General features: G+C 35.8%; 1 protein-coding gene across 3 annotated transcripts in view; it reads right to left on the bottom strand.

The window, feature by feature from the left end:
• The window catches only part of SCAPER (S-phase cyclin A associated protein in the ER), a 180,075-nt gene that overhangs the window by 32,446 nt on the left and 125,314 nt on the right, over positions 1–22,315 (bottom strand). For all 3 annotated transcript variants that reach the window (XM_075099952.1, XM_075099954.1, XM_075099953.1), the window contains exons 25-27: positions 14,383–14,506; positions 6,710–6,936; positions 2,759–2,914 (exon numbers count right to left, since the gene is read on the bottom strand). In XM_075099952.1, the coding sequence (XP_074956053.1) occupies positions 2,759–2,914; positions 6,710–6,936; positions 14,383–14,506 (507 nt within the window). The remainder of the gene's footprint in view (positions 1–2,758; positions 2,915–6,709; positions 6,937–14,382; positions 14,507–22,315) is intronic.

Below are 22,315 nucleotides of genomic sequence, written 5' to 3'. Positions count from 1 at the left end.
AATTTTATCAGCTACATTATATCAACCATACACCTCATTTAATACTTAATGCTGGCATACATATATGATACAATGTCAGGCTATTTTCTAGCAATCATTATTGTTGTCACATCTTGCCTCGTGCAGAGGTATGTGCAGGTAGGTATCTGACTGAGATGCCTTCCTTCCCTATAAAATTATTTTCCATGAAGTAGCTGTCCAAATAAACACTGAGTATCAGTTCAGAGCTTGGTTTAGAAACATTCCACTAAATTTGGGAGTTCTATGAAATGTTCTTGTAAGGAATACAGGAAAGTCTAGACTGACAGCTCTTCCTACACCAGAGCTCCAGAAATGGCCTAACGTACTTTGTACCCACAGGACAGGATTTCCTAATTGTTTAAAACCTGAGTTTAAAACTTGAACATTTAACTTCTGGCCCTCTGGGGATATCACAGATTACAGTTGCAGTAAAGTTTGTAACAGCCTGGTGGTGTCTGAAAGCAAAGGAAGAGGATCATGCAGCACTTGGCCATTTCTAGCTCATAAAGGGTTTCATTGTTGCAGGCACTGTGGATGGTTTGAGAGCCCCGAAGTGGTCCCAGCATGTCAGCCACCCAGCATCTACTGTCCTGTTGGCTTCCTACTATGCCACTCAGTGGCACAGCATGCCAAGATCTGCGCACAGTATAAAGAGCACTGTATAAAAATACTCTAATGCATTTAATATGGAATGACGTTTTCTATGAAAAATAACAGCCTGAAGTAGTTCTATCAGAAAAAGGCAAATTAATTTTGGGTCCCCCATGATCACCATCGAGGGGCATAAAGAAGTTTCCAACCTGGAAACATTCTATATAGGAGGATATATCAAAAGAACAATTAAAAATTGCTCTTGCAACGATAGCGAAAACCTGATATTATTTTGGCAAAACTTCTTTTCATGCTGCAGTGTCAGAGCACTAGTAATACTTACTAGACTTTTTTCCTCTCAGTAACAACTTCAAAAGTATTACGATCAGAGTGGTTAGTTACAGAGGAGTATAATATGGCATGTTTGTTTGGTGCTTAAGCATGTATCGAGTTGGAGAATGAGAAATGACGGATTTTCACTAAATAGGCTGCACTGCCTCCTACTACTATTTACCATGAATGAAAGAGGCATCTGTATTTCTCACAGAGAGAGGCTGCCTTTTGTGCTGCGGATCATGTATCACACAACATGTATTACTGTCTTGTGACATATTTAAGAATGCAATAAATTTGAGCTCTGTTTCTGCCACCGGAATCTGTGTTTGGCAATACCTTTTTCCATTTAAATCACCTTGAATACTAAGGACTTCTGTAACATGACAGAATTACACTCTGCATTCACTTCTTAAATGAGACTGGGCTCAGGTGGTAAAAGACATTTAATTTAAACTGCCTTCTAATCAGTTAAACCAAAGCTTTTGATCTAAAAGTGAAAGACAACAGTTTTGAAATCTCCAAGTTCATTCCACTTGGTTCTTTTCATGCTCAAATGAACAATCCGACCAGGAAACTGAGAACAATCAGCACCTTTGGATAAAATCCAAAGCATTGCTGTTATATCCAGGTAGTAAGATCAGATACTTTTTGGCGTAACTGTGAATAAAAACACTCAATCTTCCAAAATTATTATTCTGCTACAAAGCACAGTTCTTGGAAGAAGTACTTGCATAGTGCTGTATTATTTGGGGTGCAAAGATCTCGATAGCAGAGATGAAGCACATGCCTGCGTCAGAAATTCCAAATATTATCTTACTCCTGTAGCTAGAACTATTATTTCACTAAGAGAAGGGTGGTTCCCACCCCCCCTCCCCAGTATGCATTCCACTTTTGGCAGTGCTGTCCCTGAATCTAAAATGCCAAGTTGGCAGCTTTCAGAAAAGGAAATTTCAGTATGTTGGAATGGTCTCTTTGGGCTCATATTTCTTACAGTTCTTTTTCCATGTGCCTGTGTCCCTGAGTTACCAGCAACAGCTTTTACCTACAGCTTTGTTTCTTATTTTGTATGTTGTATTAACTCTAGTTTTTCAACCCTAGCATAATTTTACTCTTCAGGAATTCATTGTAAAGTTATGTCAGCCTTGCCTATTCCTGAAACGTGCAACAGTCTTACAGTGGTAGGTTCTAGCATGTGCAGACCAAAGCTCTGAAATCTTGACTCTCACAATGTCAGGCTGTCCTACGCTATAGATTATAGAAATCCAGACTTGCTGGCAGACACATACTTCATGCTCACTCCCCACAACCCTGGTTAGGTTATGATAACGAACATTTTGCATTAGAAAATTCCCTGACAAATCTAGTAACACTTTTCTTTACAGAAAATAGAATTCCCTTACTAACAGTGGTATTTTAAAGAATTAGACTGCCCTACAGACAAATCAATTAAGAGTTGATTTTAGCTGATAATAAAATATCTCTTGAAGTCCTTAGGACTAGACACTTAAAATTAGCAGTGATAAAACCCTCTCTGTAATGATAAGTAAAGGAGATAAAGTTTGCAGTTCTGATAAATGACTTACAAGAATTGAGACTCAGTGCAGGTAACTAATTACATTTCAGTGGTGAAAGGGTGAGCAGAGTGAATTTCCTGCACTGTTTCTTTACCAGTTATTACTGTGTGCCTAAGAACAGTTCTGTTTAATAGCCTCGTCAAAACGTTCACTTCCATGAATGCGGTGTTGGCACAGGGTTACAATGGCTACTGCCCAGTGAACATATGTAGAGATGACAGACCAAGTGCACCTACCTTCCATTGACAGCAAAACACAGTTGACATATTCCATGCAACACTGCTGTGGCATTTTGTAGAAAAGTTGCTATTTTGGGATTCTCATCAACAGGGCCTTGAATGGAGAGGAAACAGCAACACAGCTTGTCTATCAACCCTATGTTCACCACGTAACTAGAAACAGAGGAAAAATTGTATTAAAAAATAGTCCCCATGCCAGTTTTGGTACCTTTGCAAAGGAAGTTATTTCTGCTTCTCTACTACCAAACCATACAAAATCCAGGTTGTGATTACTTAAAAACTCTTTCTGAAAGGTTCAATAAAACAATTCAAATTACAATTACTTGAATAACTTGATCTGGCTCTCTGTAACTATCAGTAGTTTTTGTTAAGAGATCTGTCTGTTGTAGGATAATTTGTATTATACTTACAAGAAAGATGAGTGTAAATGTTTATTTTACCATACTTCTAGAAGGACAATGGAATTTTGCCATAGTTAAATGATTTATAATAATCTCAATAGCTCTGCAACAGCACAATTTCTTTTTAGCATGAAGAGATAAACTTTGTTGAACATGCTAATTCAAGAAGACAACGACGTTACCCAGATAATGTTTTATTGCAATATGTATATCATAACAGCTACTGCCCAGTTGTTGGGTTTTTCTTCCTTTTTAAAACATATGCAACAATGAAGAGACTAATAGAATATGCAAGTAACAACCTTCTACCATCAGTATAGAAGGATCAGGATCAGACAGCCTCCTCGGGAGCTCAACCAAAACTCAACGCAGAGAAAACCATGCTAGTGACTTTTTTTTTAAGCTGAAAACTCTGCTTACTTTTTTATTATCAGAGTAGATCAAATCATCAGATCACTATTGCTGAAGTTTCTTCTTTGAATTTCTAATAGCTTGGAAACCTCCACCAAGTATTTTGCTGTTTGTCCCTGTCCCTGTCCCAAGATCTGTCCACAGCAGGTTCTCTCATACTTTGATCATTATCAACTCTACTTAAACTGTGCACATGTCACTTTGCTGATATCAATAACTTCATGTACTTTCCTTTTCCTACCACAGACATTCAGCTTCTCGGACTTTCCTCCATCTCAGCTGTTCATTCTGCTGACTTACGTGACATCAACTTCCTTTGTGGAGACAAATACCCCATAGCCATCACCTCGTTACTCTCTAATTTTCTCTGTACTTTCCTTCACTCTTATCAAGTGGGAGAAACTTCTCGTCAAAATCAGAAGAACTGCTGTTATGTCCTGTGCCTCCACCTGACTTAACAGACATGGAGAACCAATTGCTTTCAGACACCATCAACTGACAGACTGTTTTCATACTGATAGCCTATACTAAATCATCTTGTTATCAATAGTGCTCCATCCTACCAGCTGTTCTCCCTACTTGCTTGTCAGGTCCCCTTGTTAGAGATTGTGTCTTTGAGTGTAGGCTCCTTCAGATGGGAACACTGTTGGCTATATGGTTCCATAATGTTAAGACCACCCTGACTTGGCAAAGTATGGAACATTACTGGATAATAATTATACTGGTAAATAAATAATACTGATTACATAATGCTTGTCCCAGGAGCTGTACAAGTATTTATTAAAAATAACTAGTCCCTCACATATCTTAACAGTCTGATTTTGAAAAACTAGTGACTTCTAAGATTACAAAAAAAAGACCTCTCCTTTTTTCAGATAGTGTTGTTGCTCAAAGACTAATCTCTCTACAGGGCTAGAAGCTAGACTTTCTGTCAAAGTTTGCCCTGTTGACACAAAGCTTTTGGAAGCAATGAAAGTAATTAAGAATCAAAAATACACTAAATATCAAGCAAGAAGTCTGACTTTAGTATTAAAGATTTTTAAAGCTGCTGAAGTACAACAGTTAAAACACTTAAAGACACATGAAGGTTATAAATTGCACACTCATTGCTCAGGTAAGTTTGATTCGTCTGTTCTATTTAGCAACGTAGAAGGTTACCAGTGCTACGTTTCCTGCAGTTTTTGATATAAGCAATCCACCCGATCATATGGGTGATAAGCAAGCTCTCCCATAGTAGCAGAATAATTCCAGGAACAGAGCTGGGTGTTAGATACCTGACAGTCAGAGAAATGCTGAGTGCTAGAAATCTCTCTGAAATAGGAGGGGAGAAGAAGAACTAAATAAAATACAGCTAATACTGATAGATGATTACTCACAAAAAGGCACAACCATTCTCATCAATACTTTCCTCTGTTTTCCTTAGGAACATCTCTACAGTCTGACTGACACCTGCAAAACATGTTCATTGTCCCCTTTCCTTTACACCCACACCTGGATACAAAGTGGCTGCTCTTTTGGCAGAGAGGAAACGGATGAGAATTTTCTGTCTACTGGGACTATTCTTTTAATGGCATCTGGAGACAATGAGAAGATGCACAAAACACTCCCTTCCTTGAAGAACTGATCATATGGACAAGTGGAATCTCAAAGCTCTCTAATCTATTGCCTCCATTTGTGAGTCTTTTTACCTATAGTAGCATAGTTCCAATAATTTGGGTACCCTTTTGATTCCCAGACAGTGTGTAGACAGTTGTTTATGCATCAGGTCTAGTTGTCCCAAATAGAAAAAAAAATTATTTCAACTTTCCTCTTTCTTCCCCCATCTTCCTAATACTCTCATTTATTCAACTCCACAAAGACACATGATACAGTGACCTAGAGGTGAAAGATTCTCATTAATAATAGAATTTGTCTAGTTTTGACTAGTTTAAAACGGCCTCTCTTTTTTTTTCCTAATTGCACTATTACCTTGTCATCATGCCTTTCATCCTCCATTTATAACCAGATCCCCTCAAGTGCCTCAGGTGAGGGACCCAGTTAGATTCTCATGTATCTTCTTATCTTAAGGGTATGCCTGTGCTTGGCCCAGTCAGTGTCAGATGTCTGTTCAGCACAAATATCAATAAGCAGACCTCCCACCCTCCCATTCATAAATGGGGAGAACACAACATCCTGAAATTTCACACTCTTTCAAAACCTGTTTGGGGAGAAGGCAGGTTACGTGAGAACAATAAAGTTTTTGAGGTCACTGGTATCTACGACAACAAAGTTTTGCCTTCCTCCTCCACCTGTCTTTTCTGTATCCATCAGCACCATACCAGACTCTGAAAAGTCTGAAGATGCTCACTGTGACACATTTTCAGTAGCATATAATCAGAATTTAATTTCTTCAGAGGGCTGAAGATGTACTGATGACTATATAATTTACTAGTGAAACTATACACTTTTAGAAAGTTTAATATACTGTTGGATATATATTAGTTTTAGGTATATAAAATGTATTAGATATATATTAGTTATATATATAAATATAATCACAGTTCAAGTGTTTTCACCAAGGAAGTAGAATGTTTCAAGTAAAAATGAGCAAAACAACATATTCTCTTTTACTCTACTGTTACAACTGAGTTATTTTGATTGAAATTTGCTCAAGAAATATCCTGAGGAAAGAAAATTGCTATTAAAATACAGCTACGTTATAAAAGTTGAAATCAGATTATAGGAATTATTGGGTAATCTTTATAATAGAAGTTATATACGGTATAGCAAGCTTATATGAATGTACATATGATCTGCAGGACGACATGGTCAATGGGCACACGCAGTTGACAAAGAGAACTGAGAGGAAATAATGAAAATATGGAAGCTGACTCCTAGGTAATTAGGAGAAGAAACTGATGGAAAGGACATAAAAAACCAAGTCCAAAATTAAGAGACCTTTGGTTTTCTGTATTTCTCTATCTGCAGATTTTTGAAGAACATTTTTGTTTGAGAATATAGCATTCCAATAGCCTTCTTGACTACACACAAACTGCTCTTACTAAATTAAGAGTTAAAGCAATTTGTTCCTTTCTTAAATTACTGCAATTTTCTTTCTCTATAGTAAAGAAGGTTTAGAGAAGTTGTTTTTTTTAACCTGATCAGGTCTTGGACTCTGCTGTTGAAGGCTTCCACTTGAGAGGATTTACTTTTCACTTCCTGTAATATCTTCAGTGCTATAGAGTGGTTGTTTCCATCTGGGAAACTGGAGATTAGACATCTGAAAATCACAGCAGTTACCCTCAGAAGTCCTGTTGTTAAACCTTCAAACACCTTATTTGTACTTCTGCCTGAAGTAGCATTATGGTCATCTGGAACACTAACCTAAGTAAAGAGAAAAAAAGAAAAACCAACCAACCACAATTCAGTAAAAATAATCAAAGTTTGTAGAGAAACACTTTGAAAGTTGCATATTAGTTCACCAAAAATAATAATGAAGTAACACATTCTAGCAGTGCTGATGGGCATTAAAGCATTTCAGGTACAAGAGAAAGTCTATACCCCTTATGGAGATAATACAACCTGAAACAGAATAAATCAGTCAAAACAGTGTTTAGTGTTTGAGAATTGAATGAAGCCTTATAGCAGCAAAGTATTTCATTAGTATGATTGTGATGTTCTTACGCATACACAGGATTTTTGATGAGTCACCAGCAAAAAAACATTTTTTTAAAAACTTGACTGTGAGTAAACAAACTACTGAGATGGTTCATTCTGACTACTATATTGTGTTACCACAAAGACATATTAAATATCTGGGATATACAAAGCATTCAGTAATACAGAGGAAAGATCTATTTTCTGTGGAAGGAATAGCATTTACTGTTGATGGTAATCCCCTACTTGTCTTTGGAAAAACACAACGTACCATCAGAATGCTACTAAACATTTTGAGTCCTAAACAAACACCCTTACAAAACCGAGTATTTTGAAAGGCAAAAGTTCCTGTGACACAGCAGGCACAATTGTGGCTCTTCACAGAAAAAGACAATACACTTTGCAGGCAATAGACATGATCTTTGCAATGAGATCTAACCCCTGATAGACTTTCTCCTTCATAGCAAAAAAAAAACAACCACCAAACAAAAAACAAACCAACCCAAACAAAAAATTACAAACATATTATCCTGACGTAAGCAGCCTTCCAAAGCCTTTTATGTGGAATTTTAATATTAGAAGAATTACATATTTTTTTACCAAAAAAAGTGAGATTGTCTGTGATAAAACTCAAACCATAACTAAGAAAAAAACCAATTGTATCTGGAATAGTACTAGTTTGCCCTTTGGAAACAGCATACCAAAGTATCTGAGCAGTAGATATAGACAACCCACGGCAAACCCACAGGAGGTGCCATCTGGTAACAATGGCAAAGGACATTGGGGAATACAAAATTTTTCCTATCTACAAGGAGGTGTTCAGCTGTGCTGCTGAGCTTCCGAGTAACAGAATTCAGAACAAACTATATTACCTGCTGAGGTACACAAGAAGGGTAATACATGGCTGTTTTAAGCCAGCGATAGACAGCAACCTTGACTGAATCGAGACAAATGAATTACGGTGGTTCCCCTTCACAGCTGAAACAGCCTGTGAGAGAATTCTCTTTTCCTAGTAAGTGTAAGAACTACTTGGTCAAGGATTTTACTACTAAAGCTAACCTGATGTAGCTAAGTATTTCAAAGAGCTAAGTAATCCTCAAAGGCAAGAAGACCCTTAAGACAAGGCTCCAAAACTTTCTTTGATTCACTTCTCTCTTATCCATCTTTTTTTCAAAAAGAGAGAGAACTGCTAGATCTTCCACAGTCTACAAAACCAAAGAGACTCCTGTTTTCTGTTTTCCTAAAACATGAAAGGTAGTTGAAGTAGAAATTTCTGCCAGGGAGGAAGGGAGACAAAATCCCAACTGTATCTTGACTAAATCTGATGAGAATAATACTTGGGAAAACCAAACCAAAACAAAAGTAAAAAGCCCAACAAAAACCCTGTGGAACTATCTGAGGAGGCAGAAAGAATTACATAAATTCTAGGGCACAACCTGACATACTGGTTACAAAGGATGACACGAGTAATGTAGTTCTAAAAGAAGTAATGGGAAATTCTTTTTGCACAGAAATCTCAAACTGGGCATGGAGCAAGCTGGAGCACTTTAATGGATGCCTTCACATTGTAACTGCTCAGGACAGCTGGAAAAATGTGTCACGTGAATAGGGCCTGAACACCTCAATATAAAAGATCACCTGATGACCACTGCACTCGTCTGTCAGATGTCATTCACTTGTCAGTCATGTCAGAAATACAATATGCAGTTGTGGCTGAACAGACCTCAGAGGAACAGAATCTGATTTTTCTAAATCATTAAACTAGAGCCCACTCCTAAAAAAAGGCAATGAAGTTCAGATGTATAACATGTAAATCTGAAGACAAATCTGTACGCAGGATACAGATTTGAAAGGAAATCCTCATGGAGAGTATAATTCTTTTTAAATTCTATTTTAATTTTTCACTTCTGCAGTCCAAGGTAATTTAAACCAGCTGAGATACTGTTTGATCATAATAGGGCAGAAAGTAAAGTGTGTGCAGAAGTCCTGCAGTTTTACAGGCAGGCTATTGGCAGCACAGATGCATCAAGACAAGGGGCTCCCAGGTACAGTCACTGTGCTTAATGCTGCCGGACTCCACTTACCACCAGACCTCTGTGGAAGCACTTTTATGAGACAGCTTGAGGCTTTCAACACTCTCATTAGTGATCAATAGTGTCTGGAATGTTATTTTCATTCCAGATTAAAATCATTTACACTTGGTATACGCAAGTAAGGTCACACGAAATTGTTCCTCCTGGTATAGGTATCAGGAGGGACTTGGTAACACTTGGTGACAAAAAACAACATGCACATTTCTTTATTATTCATTAGCTCTGAGCCTTGTGTTGGTACTTAAAACTCATCGTAATAGCCTGTTTCTGGTGAAGAGCCAAGTCAGCAAGTGAGAAGTCTTTAGCTGCGTATTCAAGTTAATAGGAAAAATAAGATTATGTTGCTCCAGTAACTTCCATTGACTAAAATAATTCATGCCTAATGATTCTAATTGCCTACTGAAACAGATGGATTAAACTTTGCAATTTATAAACCAATTTAAATGTGGCAGCTTTGTATTTGGAACATCAAGTTTTAAAAATTGCTAACAAATGCTACTCACTGCTTTTTCACCTAAGATAAAAAAATTATATATAACTTATTTCTTAAAAAAATTAATAACATTTTGCAGCAGAGCCTTCCATTGGCTGTAATGAACAGTACTATAAACAGATAACGCCTATGTTAGTCTTCTAGTTGAATGTATGTACGATAACTATATTTTCTAAGTATATAGTCCTTAGCTACACAAGTTCATGTTTTAATATAAAACTGTTCTTCCTCATTTGTAAAATAAATAGACCTGGCACTCTTAATACAATCATCTATTGCAGAGCTGTTTTTTCACATTTGATTTCTGGGGAAACTCTGTGTGTGAATTAATATAAAGTGAGAACAAATGTGGGGTTTATAATGTGTATGTCAAAGAGGAGAGAGAAGGAAATACTCTTTTACAGAAAATGGGTAAATTTTAACTTAATTCCTACCTTTAATGTTTTCTACTTATATGAACTCAAACAAGTGATGAAAGATCAGCTCTTTCACCAAAGAAGTAATTAATGGGATAGTGTGAAAATGTGTTGAGATTTATGTTCAGAAGTAATTGGGGTGCTTGCAGAAGTGATGTATTACTTCACTTGTTGATTATGATATCAAGCAAGGGGGTAGGAAATCTTAAGATTTAATAGTGTAATTATGGAGGCTTTCAAGCTCTGGTTTCTTTATGTTGATTACACAATGAGTTAATGATATTCAGAGAAACTGTTTGTTGAACATGGGCTTTGGATGAGTAAATGCTAAAATGTTCCACATTTTTATTTCTCAGGTTAATAGGTTTAACAGTTTAACTGATACAAATCTACAGGTACAATTGCACACTTAAACTGACTTGTCAAGTAACTGGTATAAAACATTTTTACATCACAAAGGAAAATCAGGAATGTAACTACTGTTCAATTATTTGACACATCCAACATCACAATGCTATTTTAGCATTTATTATGACTGCCTATGCTGGGCCTAATCAAGACTCCTACTTTCTTTAAATCAGTTCTTGAAGCAGAATGCTCTGATGACCAGATTCTCAGCTCTGGTACAGTCTCCATACAACTGTTAAGCCATTCAGCAGAGAATTCCCCTTGTGTAGGGATTCCCTTGCTTGTGCAGAGCTGCCATAAGCTCTTCAGCTCTGCCCAGCATCTAGGACTTAATCCTGTAAAATGCTGAACATTATGGCCCCAATCCAGTAAAGCACTTAGGCACACATATAATATAGCTGAAAATGTTACTCCATTCTGACTCATGTCACCAAAAGCACCTCTGCATATCAGAGCACTTCTTGTGCTAACAGAAAAAACCAAAATGAAAACAAAAAACAAACAAAACCCCCCAAAAAACAACCAAACAAAAAACCACAAACCAAACCAAACAAGTCTCCAGTTAGCAACCTAGAGTTCTGACACTGAAAACTCATTTATGTTTTCATTTGTCATATAAAAAGCAGAATTCTTCACAGTCATGAAGAAGAATTTTAAATAGGGAGCTGCTAAACCTAAATGGAAAGTCTTCAAACCTTTTCAAGCACCTGATTTCTGTTCATTTGGTCACTTATGTTGCATTCTTCTCCCATTTACAGTGGTGACCTTGTGCTTCTTGCCTGTGTAAGTCACTGGGCTTGCCTCAAAAACACTCTGGCAAACATACACTGTCAAAACAGTAACTGTAGGATGTCAGACTTCCTATGTAGTAACTAGCGAACTAAAGAAATGGCATTGGCCCAGGAAGTCGATGGGCTTAAGATGGTGCAGATGAAGGTCCCACTTTTTAAATTTCCTACCCCTAAATACTTTAATATGTCATTATTTGATGAATTAATTGATCTGAATGAATAAACAAAATCTTCTAAGAACTTTAACTAGACAAGGTGGTCTTGTCCAGCTCATTATTCTCAAAAGCTTTTTGAAATTTCCCTTTGATCGATGTGAAAACATGTAGTTAGAAAACAAACTGTCATGCTTTTCTTATTGTGAAATCATAAAAGGACAGATATTAAAGAAAAAAACCAAAACCCCAATCCATTTACTGAACTGATAAAATTATTTGCAAATGCGGGCATAGATACATATGGCTTGTAGAGATACCTTCATGGAAAAGTACATGACAGCTGTCACTTGACTAGAAAGAAAACCCCAAAATAAAAAAAAACCCTATCCTTACATGCTCACAGCTCCATTAAATTATTTGTTTCTCTCAGTGTGAAACCTTCCAAAATATACAATTAGAAAAGTTTTCATCATTTCACAACTATCTTCTAAATATAAGAGACAAAGAAGAGCAGAGCTAGCAGTCTGTAGATAAATGAAGTTACAACACGAGCACATGACTTCTCTTAATGTAGGCAGGAAGGTTTGATCCATTAACCACTGAAATGAGGAGACAGGTTACTACTGACCTCCACACACACTGACTTAGGTATTACCTGAGCTGGTAAGGAGGCTAAGAAAGGTAAAATACTAAGTAAAGTCTACAGAAGGTTTCCTACCAGTCTGTTTAGGTATGAGATAAAGGAAGGTCTAAACAGGAGACTATTAATTATTAACTTGGGCGGGCTTGATGTCACAAAATAAAAAAAAAAAGAAATAAGCTACATTTGTTATTACACCATTTCCCATTGGTCCCCAAGCTTTCACTGGAGAAAAATGTATTTTTAAAATAATTCTTCAATTTCTTTCAATTCAAGTAATATTTTGAGGAGAAAGTGTTGCACTTGTGTAATGAAAAACATTTTTTACCAATGAGAAGTGACTGTTTTAAATGTTACTCTTTAAAATGTATAGCTCTGAGTTTTAGCAAAAGTGAAGCTGACATTGCATTCAATTTTGATGAATAAAAACAAAACTAAAACCACACTAAATTGGTTGGAAGTAAGGTTCATACTTGCTGTATTTAAAAATATATTTAAAGATTTTTCAAAACTGGATTCCTTTTGTTTCTGTATTCAGCAAATATTGGCATATTTGTTTAACAATTTATTAAAACCTTGCAAATATATGTTCTCATTTATTACTTCTGGTATTATTTGGCGTTTATTTTCCAACAATAAGTAGGAATACATACGACATGGGCAAAAGCAGCATCATACAGGTCACCAAACCAGGAATACAGGAGTTAAATTCTTTGGAGGTGTGTCTTTTAATATATTGGTATTCAGAGCCTTATCCAATTTAGAAAAGTGCTTTCCATTTGTCCATTTCTTTTTCGTAATAAAGAAAAATTCAAACTTGATCTGATTTATTATATTTTCAAGAGTGTAAAATCAGGGTTAGAAAAGCAGCACTATATATTTTTTTTTTTGTACTTAAATATGTACTTCATGGAACTACAAAGATATCCTAGTTTAAGGGCCAATTTTGCCTGAAGAGAACATAAGAGACTTTATGCATAGGAAAGAAAAGTCCACTGTGGATCATGGGAAACATTAAGCTTTAATTACAGTTTTGCTGCAATTCAAGGGTAGTATTTGGCAACTGACTGAAAACAGCTCTAAGTGTAGTAAATTTTTCTTATGTAGTATCTCTGATCTCTAGGTGGCCAACATTTCCTAAGAAATACCCTCTGTATTTCTTCAGAAAAGTGCAGGTCGTTTGCACAGTGTTAACACTGAGAAAAGGGAAGGTGTTTGGCATCAGAATGAATCTTGTCACATATAAAGTGCTGAAGGATTTCATCTCTTGTGTAATTACTCACAGAGCCTATGCTCTGGCTTGCTCAGCAGAGAGCCAGCAGTGTTGTGACTGGCCCAGCACAATACACGCACCTTTCACTAAGTATATTTGAAATCTAATACCTGGAATCCTCTTGGAAAGATTTGGTGAAGAACAAGGAGCTGGCAGCTACTTAGAGAATGCACAGGCTGCATTCAGGTTTTCTTTGTGTCAAGGACCTTTGGACTATCTTTCTAAACTGTTCAGCAACAGTCCTATGGCTTGTGGATTCTAACAGCATCACTTAAATTATTTAAAGTATGTACATAACTTTTCAATTAACAAACTGCTTGGCTCATGAAAATACATACACACAATTTATATGTAGAAAACCAAGGCTAAATATCTTATGATAAGCAGGTCACTATGAATTAAAAATGAGTTTTCAAATAAAATATTTAATGACACTTCAAATTAAATGAAACATTAGAAAATTAAAACTTTCAGAGTTAGAGTCCTGCCGTTTAAGCGCTTCAGCAAATCAAACTACACCAATGTACTGACCTGACTTATATTCCCAATACTGAAACACCTAAGAATCAAACACACATAGACAACTCATAATATTCTATACTTCAAATATTACTATAAGGTGAATTAAAGAAGAAAACTCTCAGAAAACGTTAAACATAAAACACCATCCACTCACTACAAGTCCTGGTACATATGCTTTTGCAGAATTTATTATCAGAAGCGAGTGTATCTGTTTGTACAACAGAAGTATAGTAGATACAGTTACCAAATACATACAACAAAAGAACATTATTCTTTTGAGCCTTTATTCTCATATAACTCCTGGTGTTCTTATAGTCTAAATACTCTAATATGTTTGTGAAACATACAAAAATTTCTAAATTAAAAAAGGTATTTTACATACCGTAAACTGGTGCATCAACAGGTCCATTAGAAAAGTGATCTTATTACTAAAAAGAACATAGGTGCAGTTTTCTACACAATTACTGCAGGTGAGGCTGTAAGCATTTATTGTATTGCAGAGTGACCTAAAAATTCAGAGGGAAAGACAAGGAAAAATATGGATGTTACTTTTTTCTTCGGTAAATTAAAAGCAAATAAACAGAAGCACACCACAAAACAACCTTTCAGCAATTCACATTCATTTCCTTAAACTTGGCGTTCCAAACAGAACAAAAAATTTACATGAAATCAATTAAATAATTACTTCAAGACAGTAAAGCTGTATTTATCAGAAGTCATGCACTGTATGGCTACTGGACTCTTCCATATTCAAAACTTGGTTTACATCTAAATAACATGCATTGGAATATGCAATTTTGAAAAGTCTGAGCTTTCCCAGTGATATTAAAGGTATTTTCATAATTATAAATATGCATACACATGCGTTCTCAGTGAATTCATACATGCATTCTTAGTAAAAACCTAATAGGAATTATGGGTGTATTATGAAGGCATAACAAAACTTACACAGAATATCAGCTCATTTTATAATTTGGATATGTAATATTCTTTTCTGGTGGCTTATAGTTATATCACACATCTAATTTGGGTATAAGGACCTTTTCTATCACACCCTTCAAGAAAAAAAAAAACCACCCTTATGTAGTAATTCAGAGTATCCCAGCTTTAGCGAGAGGCTATTGTGCAGTGGCCTGTGAACTAATACAAGGAATGGAGAGAATCGAGTACTTTGTACTGAGCTTGGGAAAACTGAGCAGGTGAAATTCCTGTCCAGAAACTTTTGCTGACCTGTTGTGAACCACTACTGTACAGAGCCTGAAAGTGTTAGTGTGTAACTACAATAGCAATAACTGACCTACACCGATGGCTAGTGGGTAGAGGTAACAGGTTTGCAATGGTAAGAACTGACAATCATAAACACGAACCACAGATAGCCCCAGAGGTACAAAACATGCCCAATTATTCTTTGCATCATGTGCAGTAATTTCCATCTCTCCAATTAAAGTGTTCTTCTCAAAACAGGATTTGCAGGGAAGCCGGCACCAGTCCTATAGAATATACTCACAGAGAATATAAATCTGACCATGGATAATACCATTTCAGAATAAACACAGATTCATTACTTGAGCTTTGCTTACTATGAAAGCTATCACTTACTATACAAATATGCACACAAACACTGAACATAAATGCATCATAAATATATACAATCATAAACAAAGATGGCTAGAAATTCAAGTTGTTTGTCTAAAGTAAATGCAAAGAAAAATAACTTTTACTTTGTTGGGCTTTTTTAACATCTGAAAAAACGTGACTGGGTTCAAATAAGCTCCGTAGAAGAAAATAAATTACGAGTGCTGTCAAAAGGTCATACAAAAGTGGGACTCCAACAAACAAGTTATCGTACAGAAATCATCAAAGCTGGTATTTCACATAACAAGCTGCAGACTAACTCAACACACTTATAAGGAGAGTTGAGTTTCACACTTTATTTTTCTCCTAAAGAATTTTTTTAAACAACCGTTATTTACATAATAAGGAAGGCTGCTTTACTGATTGCTCTGCTCACTGCTGTGGCATCTGATTACTTAGCACGGCTCCCCAGAGTTATATACATACATTGTATTTCTCAAGCTGGGAAAAGCTGGAAATGCTCAGAGGCCAGAAAATTTAGAGTAAAAAAATTTTTCTTTTAATTTGTACTTCTGGGTTGTCTTTTCTTCAGCTTGAGAAATAATTTTGGATTTAGAAAAGAAGTGATACCTTGCTTGGTTTGATCTGTAAAAACATAAAGAACATTTATACCTTTTCTTTGTTGATACTCTGAGTACCATCGTATTACCAGTTATATTAATTTTACTGTAGTGGTAATTAATTTTACTCTGCTGCCTAATTAAATGAGTTTCATTCTGCTGTTCATTTGATACAATAACAATATTACATCATTATTTATTGATCAAAGGCAGGTTAAGTTTTGCCTATCTCACCTAATCTTTACCCTACAACGATAACACCTACACAAAACTGAAGTGGCATGCTTCATGTGCATTTCTTAAAATCTCCCTTGCAACAGGATTTTCTTTTCTTTTCCTGACTAAAGGTGTTCATTTCACTTTCCTCAGTAATGCTAAAAAAAATTTTCGTTAGGCACCTACTTTTACTTCCCATGGAAGATTACTCCCCTGTGTAGGTGGGTTTACAGGGAGAGAGAGATATGAAACTATATTGGTAGTTTCTATTTTCAGTTGAGAAGAAAATGCTTTAAATCAGCATCTTGCATTTTATCAGCTATTCCAAAATAAGATTAATTCTATTTAAATATAAACACCGTAATTACCCAAAGTGTCAAATATGGACTTGGTAGGTTAACTTACAATTCTGACAGCTTTTCAGAGTTTCTGAGGTGATTTAGTTAATTCACTGCAATAATGTTTTTTGATATATGGGACTCCTAATCCCTAAAAGGATAATTTATTTTACATTGAAAACACAAAAAACTTCCCACTTTATATATAGAACAAATTCCACTGTAATAATGCATCATGCTTTTGTATTTCCCAACTGAATCTCATGTCAGAAAAAGTACTTGCATTTTCAGAGGCTCAGATAATGCATTTGAAGAAGTGGTGTAAGCAAATGGATGTCAAATTAATTTTTCACAACAATAAAGAGGGTTCTTTTAATTGATAACATAAGCTTGCTAACTACTGTTCATCTAAATACATTCTAATCATGGCATGGTCAGAACTATGCTTCAGTTCCACAATTCTTTTTAATTCAAAATTGGAAGTGTCAGCACAGAAGCTGTCCCCAGGTGGTTCACAGTGTTAAATGGCAGATTAAAGACAGCACAACTAATTTCTTTAATCTTATTAAGGGAACAACAGCTGTCAACCGTCACCATTTCTGCACAAGGCCTCCGAGACAAGCATAGTGCTGTGAATGTCAAGCCAGAACTTTATTTAACCACCAGTTAAACTCTCTGGGATGAAAACCTTAATACATTTCATATTATTTTTTTCCTAAGTTGGAAGCTCTAACTGCTCTTAATTCCGAAACTTTTATCTCAAGAGATAGCAAAATCAGTTGAAATAGTAAAGTATGAGCCTCAGGTAAAGCAGCTGTTTATTGATTACTGATGTTGCTCTAAACTTTGTATCACACTCGCAAATCAGCTTTAAAGCTATGTTAGACAGCATGTATACTCAAACCACATAATAAGTCTGCCCTCTCATGTAAGGCTTTCCTTTGGAGTAAATCCAATTACAAAAACACTTATGGTACACAAACTTTGATCCAAAAAAGAAATGTCTTTAAGCGAGACAAAAATATGCATCTGTATGTTACATTTATTTTAAATGAGTACAAAGAAATCAGCAGAGGATTAATTTTAATCAACACCTTCAAGCTAGATCTTGTTTGTATGTATGTTATTTTCTTTTGTGCTAGCACATCTTCACTTTCCTCACTTTGCCTGATATAAACAAGCTGACAAACTGTAACATTTATTCCAAATACCGAGGCAGCAACAGTATCCAACCACACAAAACTAATCCACCATAGTGCACCAGGATACATAGGCAAGAACTCAAAACTTCTGCTTTATAAAAGTCAGGGCATCACAAATGTGTAATAATTAACCTGTTTCAAGGGTAAAGCTTTTTACATTACTCTCAACTTCTGAAGATTATAAATGAATGTACTGTGATTGTCAGTGAAGAAAACAACCCAAAAACCTCACTTTTGCAGTGAAATAATACAAAACTAAACATGACCAGATTTAGGATGAGCTAATTCAGTAGGAAACAGTTAATTTTTAACCAGTTTGAATACTATGCATTACTCTGATGTGAAACGGAAGTGATCAGTACTGGTATTTCAAAACTGAGTTGAGAAGCAGGAGGTGAGCTATTACTGAAAAATGGTGCACAGAACAGTTGTATAGTGGAATGGTTAAAAAACCATCAAGGTATGAATATGGATTGAAGCAACAACAATAAAAATTTTTAAGGTTTTTAAGGTAGAAATACCAATTTTAAGTCTTGAAGACTATACAGGCCTTTATACTACACTCACGGAGCCTATTACACCATCAGGAACCCTCAAAGATTCATACTCCATTGCTATTTTGTTTGTATTTTACATTATTTACGGATGTCTGATTATAAAAAAGGGCTTCAGCTGAAATCTAGTCACAATTAATAGAGAGAAGACAAAATTCAGCCCCAGTTCTCCTTCAAGACACTTCCAAAACTAGACTGGAGTTTGATTCTGAAATGTTGCTACACATATGAACGAACTATTGCATGACAAGCAACAACTGAACAATTTACCCCAACATTTAGAGGTGTGATAGAATCTGAAAGTCTTTCACACAAAATCTCCAGTCCCTGGCTTATCAGTTGTTTCATTGTGAGATCTGGCTCTCAGTCCAGAAGTTTTATAACAGTTCACAGAACTCCTTTCAACAATAAAACTTGTTCCTATATTGCACGGGAGGGCAATATTGCTTTATTCTTGAGCTCTGTGAGCTTCAAATCCAGCTCTGAAACAGCAAGAATACATCATGGGAAGACACAGGTGCTGCAGGTTTCAGATGTTGAACCTGCAAAAAAGGTAATTCTCTTCAGAGTATCTTTATGTTCTTATACCAACTGCTAGTTTACAATGAAAGCTTCTCTAGAGGGAATAACCTTACAAGCAAATAAGAAAGCTTGTTTTGCACTTTGTGTAAAAAGAATTTGTAAACAATCCTATAGAACTGCATGAACAGTAACAGTGCAGCTTAAGAAATGTATGCCTATACAACCAAGTAAAAATTACAACACCAAGCTATAAAACCAGTTCTCAGCTCAAAATAATTCTTACTGAAAAAAGCATTTGTATCAAATGCCATCCATAACATTATGCAGGCACTATATATCTGCTTTTTACATATATGATTATGGTTCAAGCTTTTTTACCCTGAGAGTATTTGCTTTAAATAAACAATGCAAGAAATTGTATGAATAGAGAAGATACATTATAATAAAACTGACCTTGATCATGTCTTAACTCATAACAAAAGTCTTCCTTTGTTCCTTTCACAACTACTGGTAACTTCTATTTAAAAATGCTGGTCACCCAAGTATGTCACAAATGTTAATTAAACAAACCCAACAAACCTCATTTGTTAGCAGATTTGTTATAATTTTCAAGGCCAGTAACACATCATGGCACAAAGGGGCTGAATGAGTTGCCCATAGCAAATATGCAAGACAACACAGGGGATGAGAATCATATTCTGGTCTCGATCTTAAGTCATTACATTGATTTGCTGTGCAGTTTGCTTTTGCTTTTCAGTAGAAGCGTAAGAAAGATACCATAAGACTGAAACCCCTTGAAATTCTGCTGAATGTGTCTTATTTTGTGGAGAACTGAACAAATTCAGGAAAACTATAAAACGCTACTTTAAGAAGTGATGTGGCTGGACACTAATCTGTATGTTAACACCAATAATAAAACCTACTATAATCAGTTGCTTTCTCTCTTCCTTTTTCAGTGATTTATTTGAAGGGGAGAGAAATTGCCCCAACACCAAATGTATCATCTGTCTCATAAATGTCACATCTTTTTCATAGCATCTACCGTCCCGCTGGTCTAACTACCAGTCTGGACAGTACTACCAAACAACAGGCGTATTGTTAAATCTTCTGATAATAAAGCTTTATCTTGTAGACATGGGATTAAAGTTCTGAGCTGCACCATACTGCCAGGATTTTGGAGAAAGAGAGATGTAGATAATAGCCTATGTAATCTCATCAGCTACTTGTAAACAACTTATCCTCATCACAAAACAACAGACAAATTCCCAATCAGAGTACAAATGGTTAAATATTGCAAGAGTACACAATCCTAAATTCAGTAGTGTCCTTTAGCAAAGCATGTTTGGCTAGGGGAAGACTGGAGGGCAATTAATGAAAGGTCTTAATTGAACTTCTTTCCACAGGGCTTTGTTTTGCCTTTAAGCAGACTCTAGATTCTGCAAGTTAGACTCAAGCAGTTATAGACTCTTGCAGACAAAAACCGCTGAGCAGTTAGCTTTAGAGCAAGACCCTATGTCAAATTATGTGCAACCTGATGCATAACTGCAGTACTTTCAGATGCCTCACTACTTGCTTATATTTTCATAATTCCATGAAATAAAAAACAAATACAAACATACCACCCAAATAAAATGAATAATGTGGACTTAGGACACTTGGGTCTATCGAGAAATGGGTAAGTTATGCAATAACATATATTTTCTTCTGTAAGAGTTAAGCGTTTGTACAACATATAAACTAGAGGCCGGCCACCAGAAATTTTTGGTACAATACTTCACTATTTCAAAAGGAAAAAGGCATTTGCAACTCAGATAAATTATGAGAAAGAAATCAATATTTGAAATCAAAATATTTAAAAGAAGCTTCGTGTAGCAGGTACTGATGGATTGTCTTATGTTTCAATGACTAAAACAAGATGGATATTTGTGAAAAGGGCACAGTCTAGTGGAAATTCTGCTGTCTTTACAGAATATCGTTTTATTATATTTTTCATCTTTACCTGAAAAATGCACTTTCCATATAGTCATATAAAGAAACAGTTAGGAAAATATACATATCCACCATTTCCAAAGGTGAAAAGTATCCATGTACAGAGGATTCACATGAAGAATAAGTGCAATTTTCAATTTACAATTTGTATTGAGAGATTTCTAGGGGCAAACAAAACAGTTATTTTTCCAAGAAAGAGGCCTTCAATATTTCTCTAAGATCGTACAGTTATAATGATTCATCTCTTCATTAATTAATTTGCTTGTACTGAGTACTACACTTTGCCCTCTGCAACTCTCCACCTAGCACTGCTTGCAGAATGGGGTTCAGTTTGTTGCCCAGGACCTACGAGAGCAGCTGCCAACTGCCACAGGCTGCTCAGCTGCTGCTTCCTTCTTGCACAGCTGCATGCAAGGAAGTGCAGTTTAACACAGAAGCTCGCAGACCACTAAGTGAAAGCTCAAGACCATCTTTTGCCTGGGTAGTGCTCACCCTCACAGAGCTATGTACATATAGCTTTCACGCCTCTAAATACATGGAGGCATTCAGAACAAAATGAGTTAAAATATTAACTTACCACTGTACAAGCAAAGGAACAGCTGTCCTGCCTATAAGTCATATAGGGAAATATATGTATTTTTTTAAACTTTGTATTTCATGGGCTTGAAGCAGAGATTCATGGATGCCTTTCAGCAGTGAAGACCTTAAAAAAAAATTTCCTGAACATTTTCATTATTTCAATGTACTTTTAAAAGCCTGGTCCACCAATTACCACCATCTCTACATGTAGGGAATGTTAATTAATTACTCTATTTTGATTAAGTGATAAGGCATTCAGTTATTTGGTCATAATACATTTAAGTTGGTCTTTTCTAGTGTTGCAATTTGTCATCTTTGCAGTCAAAAATCAGTTATTCTATTAATGTTAACTGGAAACTGCATTTTGCTGTAAAGTTGAATGAAATGCTGTATTTCAGCAGTGGAACTAAGTTCTTCAGTAGATTTTTTTAACATGCAAAGCTGTCAGAATAGTTTATATTAACATCTTTTCTGCCTTGATATTTCTTTTGGAAGTGCAGATAGCTGAAAACTTGTGTTAATGAAACAACATTTAAAGAATTTTTGAAAGGTTTAAAAGTTCTTTTAATAATTCTGTCGTGAACAGGAACTGAGAAACCAGTTATACTGGTCTGAAATAGGTATAAGATAGACAGTAACTGTCATGGAAAGGAGAACCTCTGATAAATCCCCTTGGATGCTTTCTCTGTTATACAAATGTAGCTGACAAGGGGTTTTATT

Source organism: Phalacrocorax aristotelis, chromosome 7 (genome assembly GCF_949628215.1).
Source record: "Phalacrocorax aristotelis chromosome 7, bGulAri2.1, whole genome shotgun sequence".
Taxonomy (NCBI): Eukaryota; Metazoa; Chordata; class Aves; order Suliformes; family Phalacrocoracidae; genus Phalacrocorax; species Phalacrocorax aristotelis.
Note: the sequence above shows the minus strand (reverse complement) of the source record. Positions and strands in the feature narration are given on the sequence as shown.